At 42.8% G+C, this 11,096-nt stretch overlaps 1 protein-coding gene across 4 annotated transcripts in view; it reads right to left on the minus strand.

The window, feature by feature from the left end:
* Positions 1–11,096, minus strand: part of ralgapa1 (Ral GTPase activating protein catalytic subunit alpha 1) — a 128,512-nt gene that overhangs the window by 50,838 nt on the left and 66,578 nt on the right. For all 4 annotated transcript variants that reach the window (XR_009655632.1, XM_060933801.1, XM_060933799.1 and 1 more), the window contains exons 26-32: positions 9,271–9,396; positions 8,676–8,734; positions 5,627–5,735; positions 5,297–5,407; positions 5,118–5,186; positions 2,268–2,402; positions 1,998–2,181 (exon numbers count right to left, since the gene is read on the minus strand). Coding sequence is in view for 3 of the 4 variants with exons in the window: in XM_060933801.1 (XP_060789784.1) it covers positions 1,998–2,181; positions 2,268–2,402; positions 5,118–5,186; positions 5,297–5,407; positions 5,627–5,735; positions 8,676–8,734; positions 9,271–9,396 (793 nt within the window). In the remaining variant the exon portion in view is untranslated. The remainder of the gene's footprint in view (positions 1–1,997; positions 2,182–2,267; positions 2,403–5,117; positions 5,187–5,296; positions 5,408–5,626; positions 5,736–8,675; positions 8,735–9,270; positions 9,397–11,096) is intronic.

Genomic DNA, 11,096 nt, shown 5'->3' on the forward strand with positions numbered 1-11,096 from the left:
ATGAATGTGACAAACTCTTCCTCTAGCCCCGCCCCTGAGTGCCTGTTAGCACACTACATAATCGCGTATTTAGCTGAAAGCAGGTGAATGTAAGCGACACGACACACTCCTCATCTCCACCACTCTCTGCCCGCACGCCCACACACACGGCTTTCAGGAAGGCTCGAACAGGCTCCGTGTGAGGAACCCGGAGCACGCATGCCTTGCTCTGCCTCGGCTTCATTACGAGCTGCTGAGCTCCTGCTGTTTACCAGAAACGAGTGCAGGAATTAAAGCAGCATGGGGCAGCGGAGAGAGATACAAGAACACACTCCTGCATCACACTGAGCTGATTCAGTGTCTCGCACTCCCCCTGACGAGCACCCCGCTCCCCATTAATGACAGGAAGACGAGGATGAGGAGGGAACCTGCAGCTAACAACACTGTGTGCGTCCTCATATTACATTCTCATATCACAATAATTACACACTGCGGCAGAACTGATCAGAAGGTGTCGATTAATTCTTTACAACAGCAGCTCTGACAACAGTGTAGCTGCAAATCGCAGGTTTATATTAATGCTCCTGTTATCGTTTCTATAGCCACAGGTCATTCACGCTGTCTGATTAACTTTGAGAGAGAAAAACGAGAGGCCTCTTGAAGAAGGGAATGACTGTTTATAGCTGCTATAACGTGAGACAGAATGTTACATGCAACTATAAACGGTTAAAAAAAATGGCGTGCCGTTCTTTAATAAAATAAACCGTTGGCAAACTGCTGTGTTATAAGAGGAACAAAACACTTGGGGTCATGCTGTTATAGAAAAATAATAAAGGTCAGGGTGGTAACAGGAATACCACTTCATCACATCATGCTGTCGTGGATTATTTTCCTAACACGGCACACCTCAAAGAGATTTCATTCTATACAGGACACAGTTATAGAAGAGAGTTATTTATTTATAAATCACGCTCTCTGTTATCACCCAAATGAGGACGGGTTCTCCCTTTTGAATCCGGCTCTTCTCGAGGTTTCTTCCTTGTGTTGTCTGAGGGAGGTTTCCCCCCCTCATCGGGGATAAAATTAGCTCGTACGTTTGAAGTCTTTAATTTTCTGTTAAAGTGCCATTCCACCATTGGATGTATTCTTTGGCATAAAATACAATATATTTTGACAACATATATAAATGCTATCACTAGATAGAGAAATCTTTTAGCTTCAAAATGATATATCAAACATAATTTTTTGACAACGACAAGTATATTAATTTTGCGACCAAAGTCACCTACCCTTTTAATTTCCGCGCGTGATGTCATCGGCAGGTTCCCCTTCTTGTGTACCACGAGACGTGTGACGTGGCACATATTATCAGCAATGGCGGATAGAACGCGATAAAAATAATACCAATAAATCTAGCTAACTGAAAGATTAACTCAATTTTTCGCAATTTTTTTTGGCCCCCATATACGAGGAGAAATGACTCTCTCACTTTGGGGGTTTCCTGGTCTAAAAATAGACCGACACGTGGTACACAAGAAGGGGAACCTGTCGATGACATCACGTTTCACTACCGCGCGGAAATTAAAAGGGTAGGTGACTTTGGTCGCAAAATTAATATACTTGTCGTTGTCAAAAAATTATGTTTGATGTATCATTCTGAAGCTAAAAGATTTCTCTGTCTAGTCATGTTGTCATAAAATATATTATATTTTATGCCAAAGAATACATCCAATGGTGGAATGGCACTTTAAACTGCTTTGCGAGAATGTCTGTTGTTAAAAGCGCTAGACAATTAAACTGACTTCTTACTCATCAGCATTTGCGCAGTGTCTGTTCAGCACATTTGTAAAAGCCGTCAAGTAGTTGCTGTTGCCGTAGCAACTAGTGATGGGGAGTGCACTACAGTCATAAAGGTTTATTCGAAAACTTTTTTAAAAACATATCATATGATTGAATATCAGCGTGTGTGTGTGTGTGTGTGTGTGTGTACACCGAAATATAAATACGTGGATGAATACCTTCAGTGACCGGCTGTATTTTAGACGAGCGCTCCGAGTCGGGTGAGTGCAGAGGCTCAGGCTCCTTCAAACTCTCCAGGACTAGGAAAGGGTCAAAGGTTGAACTGCTGAGGTCCGAGAGATTCAGAGGGAAATAACGGGGATTACTGAAACTCTGAGAGCCGTACACACAGCCGTGCAGCACCTGAAAGCACACACACACACTAATCTGATCAGCACTGAAAACGGGGTTATGTAAATGGTACCTCTGTGTGCGTGCGTGCGCCAGACCTTATAGATGGCACCGAGGACGGTTCTGTCCGATTTGTCTTTGTCCTGCGAGAGAGTCTGAATCGGCTGCAGAAGGGTTTTCGGAGGAAGAGCCATGACCCAGTCCAACAAACACAACAGGAGGGACACTACCAACTACACACACACGTACGTTATGTCCACTAAATAAACAGTGATGAAACAGAGTTCTTCGACACATCTATTCAATACAGGTATGTAATGTAACCTTCAATGTAACCTTGAAATATGATTTCAAGTGAACATGTGCAGGGAAGTTGTTTACCATATATGGTGATTAGGGGGAGTTTATTAATGCAAATGAAGAACGTGTTTAAGCGTGTCTGTGCACCAGCAGGAGAATTTAGTGTTTAGTGTTCGGGATTTATCAGCGTCCAGCTGTATATACGCACGTGTCATAAATGCCAATTTCCTCACGTGTATTGGTGCTCCGTACACACACGTTTAAAACTTCTGCACACAATTTTATAACTGATGAATCACTGATATGATTTTAAGCTGCATTGTGTAAGTTTACTAGGTGATATGACACAAATATAGCATCACGATTCTTAAAGATGTGTTTCTATGATACACAAGATACTGCATCCCAATAGAGAGAGTCGGTTTGTCAGGGGAAAGAAGGAAGGGGAAAAAAACAACAACCTTGCTGCATACTGCTGTATAGGAAAACCAAATTTTAAATAACATTTTTACTTATGCAAAACTAAATAAATATTTAATACTGAAAAGAAAAAAATAATAAAACCTGTAAAAGCTCTGTGAAACATTTTACAGTTTTAAAATCGAATTAACACCAAATCAGTTTGCATTTATTTTGTAATTATTAAAAAAACAAAACAAAAAACTAAAAATGCAATAAAAAAAAATAAAAATTTTATATATATATATATATATATATATATATATATATATATATAAAATGTTATTTACCAGCTGGGAGGTCCGTATGGTCAAATACCGTGACCGAGGTCTTGAAAGTACTGAGCGAGGCCCTCTGGGCTGAGGTCAGTATTCAAGGCCGAGGTCACGGTATTTCACCATATGGACCAACTTTAAGCTGGTAAATAATATATTTATTTTTTTCTTTACCAAATTCTAACAGAAAATGAGAGCGCCCGAAAGGGAAAACCGAGCCGAGCCGCCATTTTGGATCCTCATTCACGTCTGTAATGCAAATGGCTTCCTCCTTGGTATACAAGTGCACTTCCATGGCAGGAAAAAAACTACATTTTGCCGCCTATGTAGTCCCCTATTTATACAAAATTGAGTCATTCAGGATTCAGCCATGTTTTTGCTCGGCGTCAGCAACAGTTACAGGTTTTTAGCCTAGTAAACTAGACCCACCCGCCTAGCAGCCAAAAATATTTTTTGCCTAGCGAATAGGTCTAGCCTCGCACCATATAAACAAACACCCCAGGCATCAAATCGTGCCCGCCAATCACAACGCAAGGTTTTTGTTTGGATTCTTTGGGCGGGCTTTTGCAGGAGTGATGACAAAGCTGCGCGATGCTGGAGAAAGCACAGCAGGAAAAATGGCTACGGCTACTGAACAGCGCGCGTTTGACTCCGCTTTGGAATCAGTTTTAGAAGAATTAGACTTGGAGTTTTCGTTGAAACATGAGCAGGAAGAGGCTCTCCGCTCATTCCTTTTCAAGAAGGACGTTTTCGCTGTTTTGCCGACCGGCTATGGCAAAAGTCTGATCTACCAGCTGGCTCCGCTCATAGCCAAAAGGATGGGCTAGTTTGTGCAGTACGAAGAATTAATAAACAGCTTTGAAACATTACTTTTTGATTGTTTCTTATTTTCCCGTTATTTTAAATTTAAGGGAAATTATTTCACCAAACACCACTAAATAAAAACTCTCAAAAACAGTTTAAGCAAACCCTTGAAAAAAATGAGTGCATGTTAAGTATGTGGTACAGACTCCAAACTTCTTAATATCTAGAACCTGTTTATTAATTAATACGCATTTTGAAAAATTATTTATTTCAAGGTCTCCCCCACTGCTTTCTGTCGCTCTGACTACGTCACAGTCACTGTTGCGCCGATTGGTCAGAGCGTTGGCCTATACGCACAGAGACAGTTTGAAAGACAGCGGGTTGTTCCTCCTACACCCTTCAGAAATGTCTACGGATCGAGGCCAGACTAAATATTCACATTTAGTCTGGCTTGCCAGGCTAACAGGTTTTAGCTTTCTCCTGAAATGTTTTCTTTTATTTTGTCTTCCTCAGGGTAGTAAAACTCGCTTTCGCTGTGAACACTGTCGTTATCGCTGTCCATGCTGTAAAATTAACGCTATTCTCCTGAGAAATGCTGGCAAAAATTTATAAGATTTTTGATAATCTTATAAATAAATCTTATAAAAAAAGATAAATGTTGACAAAAAATGCTACTATGTTTGTTGTTGTGAACGATCGAGTCCCCAGAGGTCCGTAACTGGGGTCTGTATCGTAGGATAGGGACCCACTCGCCAGCCAATCAGAGCGCAGGATTTGATGGAAACCGCACCGCGAAAAAAATAAATTCCAATATCCATGATATTTCAAAAATGTATGACATAATTTATCCAGAAATTGATATGTTGCCCATCGCCTCACCCTAATTTAAAGTGAATAATGTTTTTTAACAAATTTTAAATATGATCTTTAACAACGTGTTTTAAATAGGTATGATATTTATAGCAGTCAAATTATAGTAAAGTAAAACCTATATGTATATTTATAATCTATATTAATTTAAAACACAGGATAAATACTATTGTGCTGTATAGATGAAACATCTAGACAGGTAAGTCCTGACTATGTGTGTGTGTGTGCATGCATGTGTACCCTCTTGTCCAGCTCGTGAGGAGAAGACTCAGTAGTAGGCAGCAGGTAGGTGATGGTTGCGATGAGAATCTGCACACACCGAATAAAAATAACTGTCATTACTGAGACTAAAAGGTCATTTTTACTGAGCGTCTGTCAGTGACGTCACCTCGCTGCTCCTCCTCACTGAGGTTATTTACCTCCACTATTTTCTTGGGCGTGTCAGGGGGGAACTTCTGCAGATGATCGACGTAGTTGATGAGGAGATGTAGGATGTCTGAAGCCACCAGTGCTACGGTTTTATTTGGGAACTGAACAAATTCAAGAAAAATTAATCAATAACTAATAATAACTCATGATCACACAGTCAGTATGAGGGGTTAGATATTAAAACACCATAAGACCACAGAAATGGTCTGTACTGAGGACAGATACATCAATTGTCTTTCAAAAGTACCAATCACCAAATACATCATCCGACTGGATAATATCTTGGTTGTGGGCGTGGCTAAATATGTTATGGCCCTCACCTTCAGAGTGACACAGATGACGTTTAGAGCTTCTTTAATCTGTGGGTGTCGTGTACCGTGGACGAGTTCCTCACACAGCCATATACCCAAACTACACAGAGCTACACACCTGACACACACACACACACACACACAGGTAAGGTTGCCGCGAGCAGACTCAAGCTGGGCCAAACAATTACTCTGGCTCAGAAAACACACGAGAGAATCAGCCTGTCCATCTGTCTGCTGCCTGTCTGTCCGCCCGCTCCCCCCCATCTCCATCTGCCCACCTGCTCCCCCTGCCTCTGTCCCCCCCGTCCCCGTCCGTCCCCCTGTCTCTGTCTGCACCTCCTGTCTCCATCCGTCCGCCCGCTCCCCCGTCTCCGTCCATCCGCCCGCTCCTTCCCAGTCTCCGTCCATCCGCCCGCTCCCCCCGTCTCCGTCCATCCGCCCGCTCCCCCCCGTCTCCGTCCATCCGCCCGCTCCCCCCCCAGTCTCCGTCCATCCGCCCGCTCCCCCCCCAGTCTCCGTCCATCCGCCCGCTCCCCCCCAGTCTCCGTCCATCCGCCCGCTCCCCCCCCAGTCTCCGTCCCCCCACCCACTCCCCCCGTCTCCGCCCGCTCCCCCCAGTCTCCATCCATCCCCCCGCCCGCTCCCCCCTTCTCCGTCCACCCGCCTGCTCCCCCCGTCTCCCTCCGCCTGCCCGCTCCCCACACACACACAAGGAAAGAAAGACAAAATAGCACTGAACTTATAGTTGTGTGTAAAAGCACTTCAATAATGTGAAGATATAAAACTTGAGTCACTTTGTGATTAGATGATTTTCATACAGACAGTGAAACTGTTTAATTTCATTTCAATACCGAGGTAAAAACTGTTTTTTTTTAAAATATCCACTTTACTTGTAAATAGCATGTATGTATTTTATTGAGTCACGTTCTGTAAATATTTGTATTTTCAGCCAAAGCTATTTTCGAGTCTCCATTTTCAATTTCTACACACACACAAAAAAAAAAGGGGGGGGGGAATCATTAAAGAACTTGGATAGATAGATAGATAGATAGATAGATAGATAGATAGATAGATAGATAGATAGATAGATAGATAGATAGATCTGATCACTAACATCCAGGAACATTTAATCTGATTCGAAAAAAATCACAGCACACTGTTTATATCAACACTCAGATAATTTGATAACTGCTCACATCAACTAAAGACAGAGAGGAAAGAAAGAAGGAAAGAAAGAGTACAGAATGAAAAGGCAAGACAGTAGCAAACAAAAAGAAAAAAAAGGAGAGAGAGAGAGAGAGAGAGAGAGAGAGAGAGAGAGAGAGAAGAAAACACTTGAAATACAACCCCAAAATCAGAAAAGTCTGGGACGGTATAGAAAATGCAAATAAAAAAAGAAAGCAGTGATTTCTAAATTGACTTTGACTTGCATTTCATTGCAGACAGAACAAACCCAAGATATTTCACGTTTTTTTCTGGTCAACTTCATTTCATTTGTTAATATGCATCCATTCCTGAGTTTCAGGCCTGCAATACATTCCAAAAAAAGTTGGAACGGGGCAATTTAGGGCGAGTGATGAGGTAAAACAATTAAATAATGATGTGATTTGAAGCAGGTGATGCCAACAGGTGATTGTAATCATGATTTGGTACAAAATCAGTATCCAGGAAAGGCCTCGTGTTTGAGGAGTAAAGATGGGCCGAGGATCTCCAGTGTGTTAACAAATGTGGGAGAAAATTATTGAATTGTTTTAGAACAAGATTCCTCAAACAAAGATACTAAGGGATTTGGATATTTCATCCTCTATGGTACATTTCCTTAAACAATTCAAAGAAGCTTGAGGGATTTCAGTGTGTAAAGGGCAAGGGCGCAAGCCTAAGCTGAACACTCGTGATCTCTGATCCCTCAGACAGTACTACATCACGAACAGTCATTCATCTATAGCTGATATAACCACATGGGCTCAGGATTACTTTGGCAAACCTTTGACACACTACAATAAGGCGTTATATCCACAAATACCAGTTAAAACTTTAACGTGCAAAAAGGAAGCTTTATGTTAACTGTGTCCAGAAGTGCCGTCAACTTCTCTGGGCTCAGCGGCATCTGGGACGGACCATCCCACAGTGGGAACATGTACTATTATCAGACGAATCAGTATTCCAGGTCTTTTTTTGTAAGAAATGGACGCCATGTGTTCCAGACCAAAAACAAAAAGGACCACTGAGACTGTTACTAGCAACAAGTCCAAAAGCCAGGGTCTGCCATGGTATGGGGTTGTGTCAGTGCCCCTGGTGAAGGTAACTTCTGTGATGGAGCATTAATGCAGAAAAGTACACTGAGATTTTGGAGCAGCATATGTTGCCTTCAAGATAACGTCTTTACCAGGGATATTTCAACAAGACGGTGTAAAACCATATTCTACACATATTACAAAGGCATGGCTGCGGAAGAAGAGGGTGTCTGCCCCCTTTGCCCCCAATAGAGGACATGTGGTGAATTTTGAAAGACCTGTTTGCAGGAAGAATGAGACAAAATAACACCTGAAATGCTTCATCACTTGGTGTCTTCAGTCCCTAAACATATTTTAAGTGCTGTGAGAAGGAACGGTAACATTACAAAGTGGTAAATATTTTACTGTCCCAACTTCTTCTTTTTTTAAAATGTGTTGTAAGAATAAAAACTGAAATGCTTTTATTTAAAAAACCCAATAAAATTAATGAGGTAAAAGATCAAATAATGTGCTGTTGTACTGTTTTGAGAGCAATTCAAGTCAAAGCTTATTTACAAATCATTGCTTTCATTTTTAATTCCAACTTTGTCTGATTTGGGGTTGGAAAAAGTAAGAAAAAGAAAGGAAAGCACGAGACAAAAAAAACAAACAAACAAGCAAACAAACAAAGCTAAACTGGTGGCTACAAGCCTCTATTACCTGTTAGCCACATTAGCCTCATATGGAGCTCTAGTGTACAAGTGACAAGTGTGTGTGTGAGAGAGACAGAGAGAGAGTGTGAGTGAGTGAGTGAGAGAGCGTGAGAGAGAGAGAGAGAGAGTTACCTGGCGGGGGCAGACGGTTCATCCCTAGCCGAGGTTAAGATGTGTTTAATAATGTGCTCCTGTAAAACACACACACTTATTCACATTTTTCCTACTAAAAGTTGAAAGCTTGTATTTGTATAACGTCTTCACAACAATACACATTCCATCTGTTTACCAGAGTACTTTCTTTTCTTCACACACACACACACACACACACACACACACACACACACACACACACACAGACGTGATGTAGACAGACAGAGCGATAATGACGTGACACAGTTCAAACAACAGTGCAGTGAAATCTGACTTGAGACCCAAAACACAAGATGACACATGTAACCATCTGGAAGAGTGAATATGTCAGAGCATATGCGCGTGCGCACGCGCACCCACACACACAGAGAGAACTAACCATGGTCTTATTATTCACATCCCAGCTCTGTTTATGAGGGATATATGTGTGTGTGTGTGTGAGAGAGAGTGAGAGACACACACACACACACAACTCGCTCATCTGCATAGCATTAACTGCTTAAGTCCTAATCATAATTCAGGCTCAGAGAAAGAGGGAGAGAGACAGAGGGAGAAAAAGAGAGAGTGTGTTTACCTTAACGTCCTTAAATTTGGTCAGGATGACATCAGCGGTGGTGGGGTGGAGAGCAGGAAGCTCTTCATACAGGTTCGGAAAACACACCAGAGAACCCAGTAAGATCTGAGCCTCCACCCTCGGAGCCTGAGAGAGAGAGAGAGAGAGAGAGAGAGAGAGAGAGAAATGAAAAGACAATTGGAAAGAAAAATAGTGAGAGAAAGGGAGAGACAGAGAGTGAGAAGAGAAGAGCGAGACAAGAAGTCAGAGGCAAACACAGAGAGAGGCAAAGAATGTGAGAGAGAAAGATTCAGCTGAACACATGAGGAAAAAACCTGCTTACATACGGTATACGGTATGAGCAACATCTCAATACCTCACAGTAATATAATCACAAAGTGTGTGCACGGTGGGTGGGTGGGGGTGTTGCTCCAGTTACCAGTAATGGTACAGTATCATCATTTAACAAATTTCGCGAGTTAATGTTTCTGTATTTCACTTTTTCACTATACTTTGAAATGCGCCTTGAAGAGTTCGCCCGTTATTTAAGACTAAACCTGCAGCTCGTGGGCGTGACACAAGTCTAACACGAACAGTTAACAGCTCTCCCTCTGACCTGCCACACCGCTTCCAGTTATCTAGTCAAGTTTGGGAAGACGCTGTGGATTTAGCAACTGCTGAACGAAATCGTGACATTAAACTGCTGAAACTTGTGGCGAAACAAGGCTCTCTAAGCAAGACATGGCAATATGATGATATTTTGGGCACGTGATGTGTAGAAGGGGACTCCACCTTTCCACTCTATTCAAACGGTGCCTCAGGTCATGCGTGGTTGGAGGAGGCGATACGTCTAACCTGATGAAACGTCTGACACACGTACATCCCAATTTGTACAAAGAATTCCAGGAATGGAAGGTGCGCATGATGATCACACAAATAAACTGAAAATAAGATTGCCTCAATTACAGGTGCCGGTTCGCTTATTCACAATATTTCCCATCCTGAATCTAGCTAACAGACTCACCCGTGTGGAATGCAAGTTTAGCCGGCTTGATGCGAGCTGGCAGCCAGCCACTGTGATGATGTGCTAAGGCTGCTGTTTGTCTTCTAAAGGCCTCTGCATGCTCTTGCGACAAGGCTTTCGCAGACAGCTTTTCGCAGACAGTTGTAATTTATCGTTGAGCGGGGAGTAATAGGCGTGCGCGATGTTATTCACCGCCACAACGCAAGGGGGCGCGAAGTCGCTAGGAGTAGTTGGTGGGTGTGGTTAGTGGAGTGTTTATCCTCCGGTTACTTATAATGACTAGAACTGGAGTCGTATAGATGTACGTACTTCCTCACTTCCTCGATCAACCGCTCTTCGTGCTGCTCCATCTTCGCTCGTGTTTTTAAAAATGGCGGTAGTGAAAACAAACCAAACTGGGAAAGTAGGGAAGCGGAAGTGTGTGTACAGCGGATGTAGAGTGGACCAACCAGAGCCCTCTTGTCTGCGAGGCTTCTGCGGTGCGCGCAGAGCGTCTGCGAAGGTGGGGGGGCTACGCAGACGCCGTCTGCGAGGACTGGGTTGTCAGCATAAATTGGCCTTTAGCCTACGCTCACATTAACACATTTTCATTTCAAAACGCATCGCTTTTGCTCCATTTACACCTGGCATCCACACTACTCTGGAGTTTTCAAGCCCCTAAAACGGAGACTTTCGGACATGCTGCTGGCTCTGTTTCAGTTTAAAACTCCAGGGCAGTGTTTTAGTGGAGACGGGCGAAAACCGAGACGTTTGGAAACGATGACGCCCACCCACGTTCACTTCCTGATTGGGTCTCAGTCACGATGTATCCGTCCCTGATTCG

Source organism: Neoarius graeffei, chromosome 11 (assembly GCF_027579695.1).
Source record: "Neoarius graeffei isolate fNeoGra1 chromosome 11, fNeoGra1.pri, whole genome shotgun sequence".
Lineage (NCBI taxonomy): Eukaryota > Metazoa > Chordata > Actinopteri > Siluriformes > Ariidae > Neoarius > Neoarius graeffei.